Source organism: Equus quagga, chromosome 8, assembly GCF_021613505.1.
Source record: "Equus quagga isolate Etosha38 chromosome 8, UCLA_HA_Equagga_1.0, whole genome shotgun sequence".
Classification (NCBI taxonomy): Eukaryota; Metazoa; Chordata; class Mammalia; order Perissodactyla; family Equidae; genus Equus; species Equus quagga.
Genome location: NC_060274.1, coordinates 80,178,181 through 80,197,899, shown reverse-complemented (window position 1 = coordinate 80,197,899; position 19,719 = coordinate 80,178,181). Strand labels below are relative to the sequence as shown.

The following is a 19,719-nucleotide window of genomic DNA, read 5'->3' as shown; positions in this document are numbered from 1 at the left end:
TATACTATACCTTTACCTATACTAAAATTCTCCCAAGAACTTTTACTCCAAATAGCTCCATTTTATGAAAAAAATTGTTTCAAATACAGCTTATTAAATAGTTTCTCCTTTAAAAAATAAAGACTTTAAATGGGAAAATCCTCCCCTCTGGTTATTCCAGTAGATGGTTTAATTTACTTGACCATACTACCAAATTCTTGCCTCCACGATTTTACTCTCTGGTATGTAGAAACAAATTGATAGTTGATGACATCTAATGTAGGAAGAAACCGAGGATTCCTCTCAGGGGAAGAAGAGGAGAAAGTTTTTTGGTTAAAAGTGATTTCAACATAATTAAGCTCTATTTTCCCTTAAAAGTGACTATATTCTTTTTTGCAACCAAAAACAGAAAAATATTTTCATCTAGGAGTAATTTCAAAACTGCAAGGTATTTAAAGTTGACCCTTTTATCATTAAAAGAAAATAAAAACGGAGGAAGCACACTTCTTAAAGAGTAGATTTACCAATTTCTACAAAATAGCCTTCAGTAAAAGTTTCAAACCATTCTTTACATTTATTCATTCAACAAATATTTACTAAATGTCTGTTATTGTGCTACCCAAATCTTATGGGGTTTATGTTTAAAGAGATACAGACATCAGGGCCAGCCCTGGCGGCTTCGTGGTTAAGCATGGTGTGTGCCACTTCAGCGGCCAGGCTCATTCAGCTCCTGGGCATGGACCTACAACACACACCTGTCAGTAGCCATGCTGTCACAGCAGCTCACATACGAAAAGAGGAAGACTGGTAACAGATGTTACCTCAGGGTGAGTCTTTCCTCAGCAAAAAAAAAAGAGAGAGATACAGACAATTCTATAATCTCACTAAAGAAAAAATATAGTTGTGATGAGTTCTCATTGTACAAAACAAGTCTGAACATTTCCATTTCCACAACTAATTTAAACCTTCTTAAAATTATCATTTCAAACAGCTGGTAACATAAACAAATTTGCTGCATAACCCCAAACTTTTGACCCCAGACTTTTGACCCTGAACTTTTGAGGCTGTGGAGTAAGAAAGTCAAGTTACAAGAGAAATTGTGGCAAAAATTTTTTGACAATAAAATAAATATATAACCTAAATTACTTTAGATCTTGATGGAGAAATTTGCTATACCCTCACCCAAATAAACAAAACAAGTCTGATTGCATTTAGAAGTTATCTTTACTGAAACCTGCCTTGCCCATGCTTATCCCAGGATGCTATGGGTCCAGAGCTACACCTGGTGGCCATACACAAACTTACAAGAAACTGTTCTAAACCTTTTAATGGAAATTTAAGTTACTCCTCTGTTAATCAAAAATAAGCATCACTCAAGAAATGGCACTTTATTACCTGATAGCTGAGAGAATTTTAAGCTTTTAATGAAAAGCAAAATATAAAAAGACTAAGGTAGATAGATAGTTACATGATAATGTATAACAACATGTTAATGGCAGAATTTAAGTGATGATATATGGATATTCACTGTAAAATTCTTTTAACTTTGCTGTATGTTGGGAAATGTTCATAATAAAATATTGAAAAATTAAGGATTTTAAAAAATGTTTCATCACCCATATTTTTACCACAAATACCTTTTTAGAGATTATTTCCGTTATGTATGAGCATGTGTGTCTTCATAATTCATGCTCGTGTAACAGTCTACTATATTGACGTACAATGAATTATGTAACAACCCACTTGTTCCACATTTATTCAATTTCCAGTTGAGCATTTACATATATGTATTTTTTGTTTCTGTTAAGTTAAATCACGTTCCTAAGACAAATTTTTAAGACTGATACCCGTGGGATCAAACAAGATAATCATTTTTATAGTTTTTGAGACATATGATCAAACTACTTTCTACCAACTTCACACTGCTTTCATAAATGAAAATCTGCACCAATTTAACCAATATCATAGGACCCAGCCATTTAAAAATTTTGCTGCTTTACAAGCATGAAAATACTATTCAGAGGTAATTTGTACTTCTTTAAATTTTGAAAAAACTTTACATATTTATTTTTGCTTTGTCCACTGGGATCTTAATAATTTTCTTGTAAATTTGAATAATCACTTTATATGTTATAACTATTAACCCACTGTCTCCTAAACTCATGCAAATTTTTCTGGTCAGCTATATCCTTCAGTTATTTTCATTGTGTTGATTTTTATATATTCTAATGTCAGTCTCATCTTTTGTGATTTCTTCAATCCATTCAGAAGCAAGAAATATACTATTTCTCCACAAAAATAACAAATATTCTAAAAAAAGTTTTGTTTTAATCTATACATATTCAATTCATAGAGTAAAGCTCCCTTTAAGAAAAGGGAAATAAACAAACACACACGTGACTGGTCAAACTCAGCCTTCATTCTCCCAGAGCACTGTTTCTAAACGTGCTCCTCCCACAGCAGCCGCATCAGAGACACTTAAGGCTACTTGCTGCAAATGTAGATTCCCAAGTCCCATCTCTGATGTGTTGAGGGAGGATTTCTCAGTATGGACACTGGGAAACTTGCATTTTTAAAAAGATAACCACGATTAGGCAGATTTAGCCTTGAAATAGCAAACCAGGTTAGGTGAGTGACATACAGTGGAATTAGTAGAAGACAAGAGAAGAACATAAGATGCCTGACAGGAGTCTGTCAAATGTTTTCTGAATGAACACATAACATGTATTTTTTTCCTTACATAATAGCTTTTTGAGGTATAATTTACACTATAAAATTCACCCTTTAAAAAAGTGAATAATTCAGTGGTTTTAGTATATTGAGTTGTGAAACCATCACCACTAAGTAGAGAACATTTCCATCACACCAAAAAGAAATCCCACATCCATTAGCAGTCATACCCTCCACTCCCCACCCATCCCATCCCCAGGCAATCACTAATCTACTTTCTATCTCTATAGATTTACCTATTCTAGACATTTCATAACGCCTAGATACGAAATGTTCAGATAAATGAAATCATACAGTATGCAGTCTTTTGTGACTGACTTTTCACTTGGTATATATAATGTTTTCAAGGTTGACTCATGTTGTAGCATGTATTAGTACTTCATTCCTTTTTATTGCCAAGTAACATTCCATTGTATTGGTATACCACGTTATGTTTATCCATTCATCAGTAGATGGACATTTGGATTGTTGCCACTTTTTGGCTACTATGAATATGCTGCTATGAATGTTCATGTATATGGTTTTTGCGTGAACCTAAGTTTTCATGACTATTGGGTAATTAGCTAGGAGTTAAATTGCCAGGTCATATGGTAACTCCATGTTTAACATTTTGAGGAATTGCCACACTGTTTCCTAGATCAGCTGCACCATTATACACTTCCACCAGGAGTTACAATTTCTCCTCATTCTCCCCAACATTTGTCATTATCTTTTTAATTCTAGCTATCCTAGTGGGTGTGAAGTGGTATTTGACTGTAGTTTTTTTTTTTTTTTTTCTGCTTTTTCTCCCCAAATCCCCCCAGCACACAGCTGCATATTTTAGTTGCGGGTCCTTCTAGTTGTGGCACATGGACGCCACCTCAATGCAGACTGACAAGTGGTGCCATGTTTATGACCAGGATCCAAACCAGTGAAACCCTGGGCCACCAAAGCAGAGCACATGAACTTAACCACTTGGCCACAGGGCCGGCCCCTCACTGTATTTTTAATTTGAATTTCCCTAACGACTAATGATGTTGAGCATTTTCTCACGTATTTATTGGCCATTTGTGTGTCTTCTTTCGAGAAATATCTATTCAGAGCCTTTGCTCATTTTTAAATTGGCTTTTTTATTACTCAGTTGTAACAGTTCTTTATACTAAATACAAGTCCTTTAGCATATATATGATTTGAAAATATTTCTCCCATTCTGTGGCTTGTCTTGTTACTTTGATAGTGTTCTCTGAAGTGCAAAAATTTGAAATTTAATAAATTCTAATTTTTCTCTTCCTTGTGCTTTTGGCATCATATCTAAGAAAATTTTTCCTAACCCAAGGTCACAGAGATTTATGCCTGTTTTCTTCTGAGTTTTTATAGTAGTAGCTTTATATTTAGGTCTATGAACCATTTTGAGTTAATATTTGCATATAGTGCAAGATAGGGTTGTCCAACTTCATTCTTTTACATGTGAATATCCAGTTGTCCAAGTATCATTTGTTGAAAAGACTTCCTTATTGAATTGTCCTGGTACCCTTGTCAAAAATCAACTGACTATATATGAAAGGCTTTATTTACATATATGTAAATAAAAATAGAAAATCTCAACCCTATTCCATGGATCTATATTTCTATCCTTATGCCAGCACCCATTCTGTCTTGATTATCATTGCTTTATAGTAAATTTTGGAATTAGCAGTGTGATTCCTCCTACTTGCTTCTCTTTCAAGACTGTTTTGGCTATTCTGGGTTCACTCCATTTCCACATGAAGTTTAGGACCAGCTTGTCAATTTCTGTATAAACAGAAGTAGAGGTTTTGATAGAGATTGTGTTGAATCTCTAAATGACTGGGGAATATTACTAACAATAATTAAATCTTCCAATCATTAACATTTCTTTCAATTTATTTAGGTCTTCCTTACTTACTTTCACCAATGTTTTGTAGTCTTAGTGTACAAGTCCTACACTTTTTTTGTTAAAGTTATTCCTAATTATTTTCAATGCTATTGTAAATGGAATTGTTTTCTCAATTTCATTTTTAGTTTTATAAATTTCTAGGGCATATAAACGCAATTTATTTTTGTGTAATGATCTTTTACCTGCAATCACACTGAACTCATTGGTTCTGAAAGTTTTTTAATAGATTTCTTAAGGTTTTCTATATGCAAGGTCATGTCATATGCGAAAAGACAGTTTTACATCTTCCTTTCCAACCTGGATGCCTTTTCTTTCTTTTTCTTGTCTAATTGCCCTGGCTAGAGGCAATAGTACAACACTGTGCAACATGCCCTTCTATAAGTGCTTTGAACATCATGCACCCTATGAACATCATTCCCAGATTTTCCTAGTCAACTGTTTCCCCAACAGGTATCACCACCTCAGGCAGCTATGATGTTCAACAACTGCCATGATTTTTTTAAAATAAATGCCCTGGGGAAAGTTTTCCCACTGAGCAAGCTCTGAATCATATCAAATAAAGGCAAGCCCCATGAATGGCTTTTCCAGGGAACTGCCAGACAGGTCAAATAGTGACAATTCTCTGGCAATGGGGCGTTTTGAGGAGCTTAAATTCTGCCACTTCCACTGGTGGTTAGGCTACTGGTTTTCACAGCTAACATGACTGTGAGGCTGCTGGTTTAAAAGGCTACTGCAGAGCTGGGGACAGAAGATGGGAGCTAGATAAAACACTAGAAAGCTTGCAATTCTTACCAAGATGCAGCTGTTTTTCTTGAATAAATGCTCTTCAAGTTGCTGCAAGTCATTGGTTAATTCCCTAGAGTTCTGAAAAAGCTGATTTTGACAATTTTTGCCAATGTTCTTGTTGCTTTATGGTGGAGTAGGTTTTCAGAAGTCCTTACTTTGCCATTCCAGAACTGCTTCCAAACGTAGTTTTAATGGCAAAAGATATGGTTATACCAACAACTAAGAAATGATAAAGCATGTCATCTTCTGAGTTAAAAGAGAGATGCTAAGAGAAACTTAATAAATGTTGACATTTAAATACACACTGAAATGACTCAGCACAGATACTATGAAATGGACTAGAGGCTTCCCATAAATTCCATTTAAGAAACAGTTTATATTCTTAATTCTCTCCTTTCCAATACCCTTGAACTAAAACAGGACATTTTCTTTGCCTCAATTATTTTAGTGAAATGTGCCATCCTTGACTTTTTCCTTACCTCCATTATTTCCCTGCCCAAATCCTCCTCTCTGGTTAGCTATTTTATTCTAAAACAAACAGGACTGTGTGATTCAGCTGCTCTTAAGATCATAATAGAGTTCTCTCTCCTATAAAGCAACCTCATGATCCTCTATGATCTGTCCCCAAAATACTTTTCCAAGCTTTTTTCTCAGCTCCCCCATGAATATCCTATACACCAGCCAAATTACAGCCCTTTCCCAAACATACCCTTTGAGCTCTCTTACTTTCCTTGGCCTGGAATGTCTTTCAGTTCCAAACAAGTGCAACTCTACTGTTCCTTTAAAATGGGCCCAATGTCTATTCCTCAACTTCATCATTCCTCTCTTCCCTTTCTCTTCTTTGTGGTGACATACATTATTGCTTTTCTTATAGTTTATTACATACTTCATCATTCTCCGACTGTCCCTAGGGCAGTGAACACATTTGTTTGCCTTTGCATTGCCTTTACGTGTACACATATTTCAAGAAACATTTACGACGTTAAGGTACTTAGGAATTTGTCTCTTTTCACTGCACATTAATATTTGCCATTCTAAAAGAACAAATAAAAATAAATACTATCTAATTTAGTATGCTACAAAATCTGATTCTCACCCTAGTTTCACAACAGAGAAGTTGCTGGTATTATGTGAAAAGTGGGGTCTCATTACCAATATTGGCAAAGGCTAGGCTAAATAAAACTAAACAGGCTTCTTTTCTAGAGAACTTTTTAAAACCTTCACCATCTAAAAATGCATGATCAATCTCCAATTTAGCCTTATTTTCCAAACAAATAATCATAGAATTATTTTTGTGCTGAACATCCCAAGCGACAAGTGTTCAGCAGAACACATTCGTAAAATGCTGGTCTAATGCTTTATTTAAAATAGTGAATATAAATAAAGTGGTCTATCCTTTATTCCCTTTAATTATTCAAATTTTCTTTAAACCTAACTGCTGTGTCTTCATTACTGAATCAGCTAAAATTAAGTTCTACTATAAAACAGGAAACCTAAAAAGTAGCAATGGTTTGAATGTGTGGCAATGGTTCTCTTTAGTATGCATTAGAATGATTTAAAGCACTTGTTAAAACTCAGATTGCCAGGCTCCATCCTCAGCGATTCCTATTTAGTAAGTCTGGTGTGGAGCCAAGAATTTGCATTTCTACTAAGTTCCCAGGTGATGCTGAGGGTGTTGGTACAGAGACCACACTATGAAGTGAGGGTTTATTCTCTCAAATAACATGAAATCTTGAGGCTAGTACAGAGGCTCCAGAATGATTAGGGACACCAGCTCCTTCTAATTTATTACTCCATCATCCTAGTTCACGGGTTTCATCCTCAAAATCACCTCATGATTCAAGGAGGCTGCTCAATTTCTAACCATCATGTTAGCTTCCAGGCAATAGAAAAGGGATAAAGGCAAAAGGGCCCATCTCCCAGCTAAGTCAGCTCCTTCTAAGGAGCTTACTTGCAAGAGCTTAGTCAAAAGGCTTCAACTAAGGGAGAAAATGGCAAATGTAGTCTTTGAGCCAAGTACACTGCCACTCAAATAGAACTGGAATCTATTACTAAGGAAGAAAGGAATACTGGATTTTGAATAGGCAACTAGAAACTCTACCATACTACTTTAGTCTACATATACTTCAATCACCAAAGTCCAACTGATTTGTCTAATTAGTTCATAAATTTGTCCCATATGTTTCATCATTATTTCTACTTCCTTAGATCTTGTTTTCATCATTTCTAACCAGTCTCCCTTCCTCCTATCTTCGTGGTAGGCAGAAGATACATTTTGAGGGAGCTAAAGCTTTTTAAAATTCTTCAATGACTCCACATTTCCTATAAAACGTTTAGGTATGAGCATTTTATTATTTCGTACAAAGCCCTCATGTACCTATATGACTATTCCCTGCCTCATATTAAACACAAGAGTTTCTCCCTTCGGCACTTTCACCATGCTTTCTCTGCTAATTAAGATACTCTTGCCCCTCCTTCACCTTTACCACTTATCTTTTAAGATTTAACTAAGGTACCACCTCCTCCAGAAACCTTTCCCTGACACCTTTCTTCTATAGGATGAGTATCCCTCCTGTGTAATCCCATAAAGCTCTGTCCAGAGCCATCAATAGGTATTCTATATGACATTATGAAGATCTGTTTACATCTCTTTCTCAATAGACTATGCGCTTTGTACACGTTAAGGACTATGTTTTATTTATCTTTAGATCCCCATAACTGGGTACAAAGCAGATGCCAACTATCATTTGTTCACCAATAAGTATGACCCTCATCATCAGCTGGCCAACATAGTGAAAATCTGTATAGGATCTGTCCAAAAATCTAATAACCTTTTCTATTACAAATATCATAGCCTAATTATACAATTTCAAAAAGTAACTACAGACAGAAAATTCTTCCTTAACAACTCCAGTTAAATGAAATGTCAAAGTACACAATTTTTTGCATAGCCAAACATCTTTTATTTTTCACAACTAGAATACCAAAGACACAACACAACTAGCTCCAGAAAACTTCCAGATTTTGTTTATTTAACTAAACAAAACAAAGTTTTGAAAAGCAAAATCTGCAACAACAAAAGAATACTAATCTGTCAATCGAAGTTGGTTTCACCATTTATGGTCTTTTCCTTATATTTATCCAAGTTCTTCATCTTTAATTCTTCTTCCTCTTTATATTGAGTATATTCAGTATGTTTTTCTGGGTTTGGATTTGATTTCCCTTTTGGTAACAAGAAACATTCAGCATTCAAAACTTGCTCAGCAGTCATTGAATTTCTACAACAGATCAAGCTACAGAGGAGGGATTTGACATTATCATCCTACAAGGAAAAAAAAGATGTTACAAAACAAAAACAAAATCAAAACAAACAAAGGACAAACCTGTAACAAGCAAGGAGGACCCAATTCAAAAACACTTTTAATCGATACAAAGTTAAATCAATTTTTCATATTTAGATTTTTAAAGATTTCTACAAAATTCAACTAGTTTTTGTTAAAAAGGAATTATTCCAGTAATAAAAAAAAGTGGAACTGAATTATGGGGAAAATATGTAAAGGGAAAAAAGAGAATAACAAATGAACTATCTTAAAAACTACAAGTGAAATTCAAAAAAAGGACATTTTATGACTTCTTTTCCCTCTTCTTTAGGGCACTAGTCAGCATGTGACACTATGAAAATTTTACACTGAACCTCCTGTCTGGAAAGGTAACCTCCTGCACCTGGTCAACCATTTCTGGTTTCAGTTTTGAAATAATCTCCTCTACCATTATCACTATCATTATAGGACCCACTATTTATTATGTGCCACTATTTCAACGAATGTTATTTGTATTATCATGTTTAAACAACACTATGATGTTGCTCTTCCATTATTTCCACCTCCCAAACCAACTGGGTATGCCTTTTTTTTGCCCCCTATGATGACTTCAATCAGAAAACAGTTAACATTTAATAAATTTCACCTGTTTATTACTAGTATCCTCATTAGACTCTAAGATCCTTAAGGTCAAAAATTTTAGTTTATCACTTCATCTTCCAAAACTAGCATAGTGTGAAGGATACAGCAGATATTCAGTAAATATTTGCTACGTGAATAAATGCCAATGCCCATACTGCACTCTACAGAATATGTTTTTAAACATTTAAAGATAGTACCTTCAGTAGGTGTAAACTTAACTAAAAAATGAAAAATCTAAATAAGAAAAAAGTAGCACATGTTTCTGAAAACCACAAAAGTAGATTTAGAACAAATAGAAAATCATATGTTCTTAGACAAAAAAACTCTCCTAACAAATGTGTCAATTTTCCCTAAGTTAATACAAAAATTGTTCAATATTCCTATAAAATACAATCACTTTTTTCCCCCTTGGAGTAGATATGTTAATTGTAAAGATCTTTTAGAAGAATAAGCAAGAAGAGACGTGAAAGCTGATTAAAGAAAACAACACAGCAATGAGAAAGGAACGAGTCCTTCCAAATATTAGAAGATTCTATAAAGCCTGTTAATTAAAAGAATATGGCACTGGAATATGAATAGATAAACCAATGGAACAAAACAGAAATACCAAAAATATACTCCAGCACAAATGAAATTTTAGTATAGGAATTGGTGGCATTTCTGATGGAGGGAGGGGTAAATTTTTAATAAGAGGTATTGGGACAAATGGATACCCAGTGGAAAAAGATAAGATCAGATCTATTCCTCACACCAAACACCAGGATAATTTCAAATGCATCAAAAATATAGATGTAAAAAACAAATTAACATAAGTACTAGGAAAAAAACAGTTTAATTATTCAATTCCCAAAAGTAACTATAGACAAAAAAATTTTTCCTTAAGCTTTTCCCTCTTGTAGATTATAAAATTTTACAAAATCATAAAACACAGTCAAGAAACAAATAAAAAAGTAATCTCTGAAAGTCAAAACCAAAACTAATGAACTTAACCATATATGAGGTGACATAATCACACAGAACATAATTATTGCAAGTGATTTAAAATAAGTATTTCTGATTGTACAATCTTAGTGTGATAAAGATCTAGTGAGAGAGATCCCAACATCAAAAAGAAATACCGTCAAAGAAATGTTAAACTGCATTCGATAACCTAATAACATCATTGTTACTTTCAAACTTACATTTATTTCAAAATTACATTTATTGTAGGTTAAAGCAATTGTGCAATTGTTAATATGATAAAAACTAAGATTGTTAGAGTAAAAGGAAGAGAAGATTTGAATTTAAAATTAAGTAAAACGCCTATAGGGGCCAGCCCAGTGTCACAGCGGTTAAGTGCGCACATTCTGCTTCAGCAGCTCAGGGTTTGCTGGTTTGGATCCCAGGTGTAGACATGGCACTGCTTGTCAGCCCATGCTGAGGCAGCATCCCACATGCCACAACTAGAAGGACTGACAACTAAAAATACACAACTATGTACTGGGGGGCTTTGGGGAGAAAAAGGAAAAATAAAGTCTTTAAAAAATAATTTTTTTTGAAGCAGAGTGCATGAACTTAACCACTGGGCCATGGGGCTGGCCCCTATAATTCTGAATTTGATTTGGAAATACCTATACAATGTCTGTATTCATTTCTTTAAAAAATGCACTTCCTATTGAAAAGACCCAATAACAATGAGCAATCTTTGCATCCATATTTTTAAGTGTAAATTTCCTACTAATTGGGATTCAGGGTTCCTTGGAAAAATGGCTCATTTCATTTATTGGGCAAGGAATGTACAAGATAATCAGGGACACCTTATGCAGAAAGCAAGTTAGAAGAGATAACTAGATTTGTGACAAAGGTCACAGGATTCATCTTGAATAGAGTTTTCAAAAAGATGGAACGATCTGAGCAAAAAGATTGACTTTTTTTAATGACTTAAATGAACTGAGACACATTGACATATGCTTAAATTCATGAGATTATAATGATGCTATTTAAAATAAAAATTTGTAAATCTGATTGCTACCTTCTAGAGGTTGCTAAGACACCAACTCATTATCCTTAAAACTGCTTTCCCTGAAAGGACTAAAATTAAGGGTAACCCAATAGCTGTTGATACAAAGTTTACCTTTAGAGAAGAATTCCAATTAATAAACACAGATGCAATAACAGAACTGGACAATCTTCAATAAAACAAAGTATCTAGACTATCAACATTCACTGATAGTAAAACTGTCAGGCAGTGAATGGAAAAATTAAATAACAGATGGATTAGGCTGACAACACCTGAACCCACTGATGAATCCTACTGTGATAAGTGAATACCAAATAACACTCCTCACATGACACAACCAGATGTGCAAAGCACCACCTATAAAATATACTTGCCGTACAACCTGAATCTGAAATTAATCAAGTCTCCATATCTACCAGATTTTTTTTAATTAGAGAAAAGAGAAACATGAAATAATACCATAAAGATACAATCAGCCAACTCCAAAATGTGGAAAATGGAACAGTTTCTTCATCACATAAACAGCATGTAGAAAAGGAGGTAGGTGTGGGAGAACTTTATAGATCAAAAGAGATTTAGGAGATATATTATTCCAATATTTGTAGATCTCTTGAGATCTTGACTTGAAAAAGTATATATAAAAATATACTTGAGAAGATTAGGAAACTTAAATATGACATTAAAAAAATTCTTGGGAATGTAAATTGGTGCAGGCACGATGGAAAACAATATGGAGTTTCTGCAAAAAATTAAAAATAGAACTACCATCTTACATATAGAAAACTAAGGAATCCACTAAAAAAGTCAGAAGACTTAACATTGCTAAAATGGCAATAAATACTCCCCAAATTGAGCTACAGACTGAATGCAATCCTTATCAGAATCTGAGATGAATTCTTTGTAGAAATTCACTAGCTAATACTAAAATTCATATGAAGGAAAGTGACATCAGCAATATGGCAGAATAGGAGGTCCTAGCCCTTATCCACCCACAAAAACATTGATTTAACCAACTATTCACAGATGAAAATACCTTCTTTACAAGAGCTCAAAAGTTCAGCTCAGAGGTTAAAGCACCTGGTAGAGCAAAAAATCTGAGAACAGCAGCATGGAAAATGCTAAGAACAGTTCTACTTTACCAGTCACCTCTTCCCAAGTTGGCACAGCTCAGAGCAAAGAGAGTCCTCCTCAGTCCATGATTTCTCTCGAGAGTGTGAAGTTAAGTATCCAGACTCCCCAGCCTTTCAGGGTACTGCCCAAGAGGCCCTCTTCTGTCTTGCCTCACCCAGAAAGCTGAGGGAATCAGCATGGCTGGATCATCTAGGGTAGCTAAGGACAAAGAAAAGGGGCAGGAGCTCTCAAGCAAATGGTGCATGGATCTCAACAACCAGCCCAAGGACCCTGCCAGCTGGCCCACCCTACAGACCCCACCAGCCAAGCTGGCCCACACACAGACCCTGCCAGCTGGCCAACACATGCACAAACCCTGCCAGCCAGATAAACCACTCATGGACCCTATCAGCCACCCAGTTGGCCTGATCACAGCCCTGGCAGCTGACCCAACTGTGAACCCAGGAAGCTGGCCTATGTGTGTCCCTACTGATGGTACCCTGTATGTCCTCACAGACAGCACAGATCGCAGCAGCCAGCTCAACTCTGCAGAATTGGGAGAAGGTAACCCTGAGATGACTCTATCAGGAGGGAGGGAGAGTAGTGGGGCTTACACCTATCACCCTGACACACTGGTACACTGGCTTAGGGAAAAGAAGCAGGCAACTCTCAATATTTGGCATGGCTCTTCTGGGTAGGGAGAAGGTACACACACAGAAATCTCCTTCAGGAGGGAGGGAGAGACATGGTGCTTGCACCCAATACCCTGGGCATTTCAGGACACTGCCCCAGGAAAAAGGAGCAGGCAGATCTCAGCGCCTGACACGGCTCTGTGGGATCAAGAGAAAGCACACAACGCTAAGACTTCTATTTCAGGAGCGAGTATAAGGACTGAGCAGGCACGCCATAGAAAAGAACTGAGAGACACCCCCCCCCCCCCCCCCCCCCCCCCCCGAATCTCTAGCCAGGCTGCCTGGTGAAGATCCTTCCTTACCAAAGCCAGTCCAAGAACAATGGAAAATATGACTGCTTCTTTAAATGCACAGATACTAACAAAAAGCTACAAGAAACAGGAAGAATCAGAGAAATAAGAAAACACCAAAGGAATAAAATAAAGCTCCAGTAACAGGCCCTAAAGAAACAGAGATATATGAATTGACCAACAAATCAAAATAATCATCTTAAAGAAGCTAAGTGAGCTACAAGACAAATAAATAAATCAGGAAACCAATGCATCAACAAAATGACAAATTCAACAAACAGAGAGAAACCATAAAAAAGAACAAAACAAAATGACAAACTCTGAAACTGAAGAATACAATGACCAAAATAAAAAATTCAACACAGAGCTTGAACAACAAACTCAATTTAGCAGAAGAATCGTGAACATGAAGATAGATCACCTGAAATTACACAGAGGAACAAAAAGAATGAAGAAAGTCAACAGGACTTATGAGACACCATAAAAAAACAATATACACATTATGGGAATCCCAGAAGGAGCAGAGAAAGTGAAAAGAAGCAGAAAGCTTATTTATAGAAATAATGACTAAAAATTCCCAAATCTGGAGAGAGGAATGTAAATCCAGGTTCATGAAAGCTCAAAAGACCCCAAATAAGCTGAACTGAAAAAGGACTATACCAAGACACATTATAATCAAACTGTCAAAAGTTAAGGACAAACAGAGACTTTCAAAAGCACCAAGAGAAAAGCAACTCATCAAATACAAGGGAACCCCCATAAGACTGTCAAGAGATTCTTACCAGAAACTTTGCAGGTCATGAGAGAGTGGGATAATACATTCAAAGTGCTCAAAGAAAAAAACTTCCACCCAAAAATAGTATATTTGACAAAATGCCCTTTAAAAATGAAGGAGAGATAAACATTCACCCAAATAAAAACTGAGGGAGTTCATTACCACTAGACCTGCCCTACAAGAAGCCTTCTTCAAGTTGAAGTGAAAGGACACTAAACAGAAACACAAAGGCATATGAAGTATAAACCTCACTGGAAAAGGTAAATATATAGACCTTAAATACAGAATAATGTAATAACGTAAAGGTGTTGCATAAATCACTTTTAACCTTACTAGAAAAGTTTTGGGGCCAGCCTGGTGGCACAGTGGTTAAGTTCACACGTTGCCCTTCGGTAGCCCAGGGTTCAACGGTTCGGATCCTGGGTGCGGACATGGCACCACTTGGCACACCATGCTGTGGCAGGTGTCCACATATAAAGTGGAGGAGGATAGGTATGGATGTTAGCTCAGGGCCAGTCTTCCTCAGCAAAAAGAGGAGGATCGGCAGCAGTTAGCTCAGGGCCAATCTTCCTCAAAAAAAAAAAAAAAGACAACAGTATTAAAAACAACTATAGGAGTGACATCATCATCACGGCAAGGTGAGCTGTTCCCTTTGTCTCACCCCTGTAAGTTACAACCAATTGGACATCCATTGACCAACAAAGGACTCCCTACAAAGTACAACAGAACACTAGTGAGAGATCCATGCATCTACATGTGAAAGTGGGTGGACTGGAGACAGTGGAACTAGGGGAGCAGCGCTCTCTTCTTCCCGTGGTGGCAGCGATCCAAAATAGATCCTCACACCACTGCACAGCAGCAGCAATCCAAAATATGGATCCTCACACTGGCACACATGCCAGCAATCAGAGGCTGCACAGGAAGACAGCACTCATGGCTTAGCCCCTGCTCCCCACCATGGAGGCTGGGGGCACACACATCCTGAGCATTCAGAACATAGAGCAGAGCTGGTGACTCAGCCCCCTCCTCCTCCCCTGCCAGTAGTGCCACTCTTTCCAGCGGTGGGGACAGCATCCAAAACACAGATTTCCCCAGCAGGGAGGGGGTGCCCTGACCTGAGATTTCAGTAAGTACATCATCACACATCAGCAACCAGAGGCTGCAGAACCAGCAACCACACTTGTGGCTTATCCCCTGCCCCCCACCAAGCAGTAGCAGGAGACACCTACAACCTGAGGTGTCAGGGACCACAGCAAAGAGCTTATTCAAAGAAATAATAGCTGAGAACTTCCCAAACCTGGGGAAAGAACTGGATGAAGCTAATAAAACTCCTAATTACCTCAACACCAAAAAACCTTCTCCAAGGCAGTATATTAAAACTGTCAAAAGTCGATGACAAGGAAAGAATATTAAGGGCAGCCAGAGAGAAGAAAATAACTTACAAAGGAACCACCATCAAGCTATCAGCGGATTTCTCAGCAGAAACTCTACAGGCTAGGAGAGAGTGGAATGATATACTCAAAATATTGAAAGACAAAAACTATCAGCCAAGAATATTCTACCCAGAAAAGTTATCCTTCAGATATGAAGGAGAAATAAAGGCTTTCTCAGACACAAACACAAACAAAAGCTGAAGGAGTTCACCACCACTAGACCTGCCTTACAAGAAATGTTGAAAGGAGCCCTCCAACCTGAAACAAAAGGCAAAGGTATACAAAGCTATAAGCAAGTGATAAATTAGCAGAAAGAATCAGACAATTGAAACTCTGTATCAGAATAGGTTAGTAAACATTTAACATAAGGCTAAAGCAAAACAAAGCATCAAAAATAACTATAATCACTTCAATTTGGTAACAAACTCACAATACAAAAAAGGATAACTTGTGACAAAAAAAAAACAGAGAAGGGGAAGAGGAAAAGGATGGAACCTGCATAGATTAATGGAGATAAGATGCTATCTGCAGAAAAATGACTATCTCATCTATGAGATCTTTTATACAAACCTCATGGTAACCACAAATCAGAACAGAGCCAAAAAACATGAAAATAAGAGGAAACTGAGAAAAACAGAAACCCACCAAATTGAAATGGCAGACAAGGAATACAAGGAAAAAGAAACAATGGAAACATAGAACAACCAGAAAGCAAAAAATAAAATGGCAGTATTAAGCCCTCATACGTCAGTGTCATCTAAATGTAAATGGACTGAATTCTCCAATCAAAAAACACAGAGTGGCTGGATGGATTAAAAAATAAGACCCAACAATATGCTGCCTCCAGGAGACTCTTCTCAGCTCTAAAGACACACATAGGCTCAGAGTGAAGGAATGGAAGATGATACTCCAAATGGCAACCAAAAGAAAGCAGGTGTAGCCATACTTATATCACATAAAACAGACTGCAAGCCAAAAACGACAAACAAGAAACAAAGATGTATATTATATAATGATAAAAGGAACATTCCACCAATAAGACATAACACTTATTAACACATACGCACCTAACAGAAGAGCCCAAAGTATATAAAGCAGCTATTAACAGACCTAAAGGGGAAAATTGACAGTAACACAATAATAACAGGGAACTTTAACAACCCACTTACATCAACGGATAGATCACCTAGACAGTGAGTCAACAAGGAAGCAGTGGCATTAAAAGAAACACTAGGCCAGATGGACTTAATACATATACATAGAACGTTCCATCCAAAAGGAGCAGAATACACATTCTCCTTACATGCACATGGAACATTCTCAAAGACAGACCACATGTTTGGAAACAAAACAAGCATCAATAAATTTAAGAAGATTGAAATAATTCAAGCAGCCTTTCTGACCACAATGGAACTAGAAATCAACTACAAGAAGAAAGCTGGAAAAGTCACAAATAAGCAGAGACTAAACAACATGCTACTGAACAACTATTGGATCAATGGAGAAATCAAAAACACCTGGAGACAAATTAAAATGAAAACATACCAAAACTTATGGGATGCAGCAAAAGCGGTACTAAGAGGGAAGTTTACAGCAATACAGGCCTACCGCAACAAACAAGAAAAATCTCAAATAAACTAATACTATAGAAAAAGAACAAAGTCCAAAATCAGTAGAAGGAAGGAAACAGTAAAAATCTGAGCATAAATAAATGAAACAAAGACTAAAAAAAAAAATAGAAAAGGACCACTGAAACTAAGAACTGGTTCTTTGAAAAGATAAACAAAACTGACAAACTCTTAGTCAGACTAAGAACAAAAGAGAGACAACTCAAATAAATCAGAAATGAAAGAGATGAAGTTACAACAGATACCACAGAAATACAAAGGACTGTAAGAGAATACTATGAAAAGCTATACACCAACAAATTGGATAACCTAGAAGAAACGGATAAATTCTTAGAATCATATAATCTCCCAAAACTGAATCAAGAAGAAACAGAGAATCTGAACAGACCAATCACAAGTAAAGAGATTGAAACAGTAACCAAAAACTTCCCCAAAAATGAAAGTCCAGGAACAGATGACTTCTCTGGTAAATTCTACCCAACATTCAAAGAAGATTTAATACTTGTCCTTCTCAAATTCTTCCAAAAAATTGAAGAGGATAGGATGCTTCCTAACTCATTTTACAAGGCCAATATCACCCTGATACCAAAACCAGACAAGGATGACACTAAAAAATAAAATTAAAGGCCAATATTACCAATGAACATAGATGCAAAAATCCTCAACAACATATTAGCAAAGTGAATACAAACACTAAAAGGATCATTCACCACAATCAAATGGGATTTATTCCAGGGAAGCAGGAACGGGTTCAAATCCACAAATCAATCAATGTGATACACCACATTAACAAAATGAAGAATAAAAATCACACGGTTATCTCAATAGATGTATAGAAAGCATTTAATAAGATTCAACATCCATTTATGATTAAAAATCTCAATAAAATGGGTATAGAAGGAAAGTACCTCCACATAATAAAGGCAACATATGACAAACCCACAGCTAACATCATGCTCAACAGTGAAAAACTGAAAGCTATCCCTCTGAGAACAGGAACAAGACACGGATGCCCACTCTCACAGTATTTGACATAGTATTGGAAGTCCTAACCAGAGGAAGAAAAAAACATAAAATAGATCCAAATTGGAAAGGAAGAAGTAAAACTGTCACTATTTACAGATGATATTGTAGCCGCCCCTGACACAGGAAGGGTTAATAATCACTGGAAAAAGCTTGCCAACAAACTGTGACCCGGAGGTGAGACGGCCGGTTAGCCAATGACAGGTAAGACCCCCTGGGGGGGCAACCTAAGACAGGCGGCGGCCACCCGGGGGGCACAGATGGAGAAACAATATCGATATCAGAAGCACAGCAATAACATGATAATATCAAAACAGAGGCCAAGGGAGGGCTCCTTGAGAAATCACTGAGAGTTCTTGGCATTCGCTAATTACTTCATCCACAACACCTGTGTATGTTTAACAGATGTAAGCTATGTATATATTGAAATGCCGGTTATAATAAACTCAGAGTGGCCATCAGCCCTCTCCACATCTATCCTGATGTGTACATTGGATTGCGACACCGACAGATATGATTTTAAATACAGAAAAACATATAGAATCCACCAAAAAACTATCTGAAATAATAAACAGTAAAGTTGCAGGGTACAAAATCAACATACAAAAATCAGTTGTGTTTCTATACACTAGCAATGAACTAGGAGAAAGAGAAATCAAGAATACAACCTCATTTACAATCATAACAAAAAGAATAGAATACCTACAATAAATTTAACTAAGGAGGTGAAAGACCTGTGCAATGAAAATCATAAAACATTGTTGAAAGAAATCGAAGATGATACAAAGAAATGGAAAGATATTCCATGCTCATGGACTAGAAGAATTAACACAGTTGCTTTTAAAAGTCCATACTTCCTAAAGCAATCTACAGATTCAATGCAACACCTATCAAAGTTCCAACAACATTTTTCATGGAAATTAAATAAAGAATCCTAAAATTTATATGGAACAACAAAAGAACCCCAAATAGACAAAGCAAACCTGAGAAAAAAGAACAAAGCTGGAGGTATCAAACTCCTAGAATTCAAGATATAGTACAAAGCTATAGTAATTAAAACACCATGGTACTGGCAGAAAAAGAGACACACAGATCAACGGAACAGAATTGAGAGCCCAGAAATAAACCCACACTATGGACTAATTTACAAGAAAGGAGCCAAGAACATACAATGCAGAAAGGAAAGACTCTTCAATAAATGGTGTTGTGAAATTTGGACAGCCACATGCAAAACAATGAAAGCAGACTATTATCTTACCCCATAATACACAAAACTTAACTCAAAATGATTAAAGACTTGAACATAAGAACTGAAACCATAAAATTCCTAGAAGAAAACACAGGCAGTACACTCTTTGACATCAGTCTAGCAGCATCTTTTTGAAAACTATTACTCCTCAGGCAAGGGAAACAAAAGA

General features: G+C 36.4%; 1 protein-coding gene across 1 annotated transcript in view; it reads right to left on the bottom strand.

The window, feature by feature from the left end:
• Window positions 1–8,483: 8,483 nt before the first annotated feature.
• The window catches only part of STK31 (serine/threonine kinase 31), a 117,905-nt gene continuing 106,669 nt past the window's right edge, over window positions 8,484–19,719 (bottom strand). Inside the window, exon 24 of the mRNA XM_046670652.1 lies at window positions 8,484–8,711. Coding sequence (XP_046526608.1) covers window positions 8,484–8,711 — 228 coding nt within the window. The remainder of the gene's footprint in view (window positions 8,712–19,719) is intronic.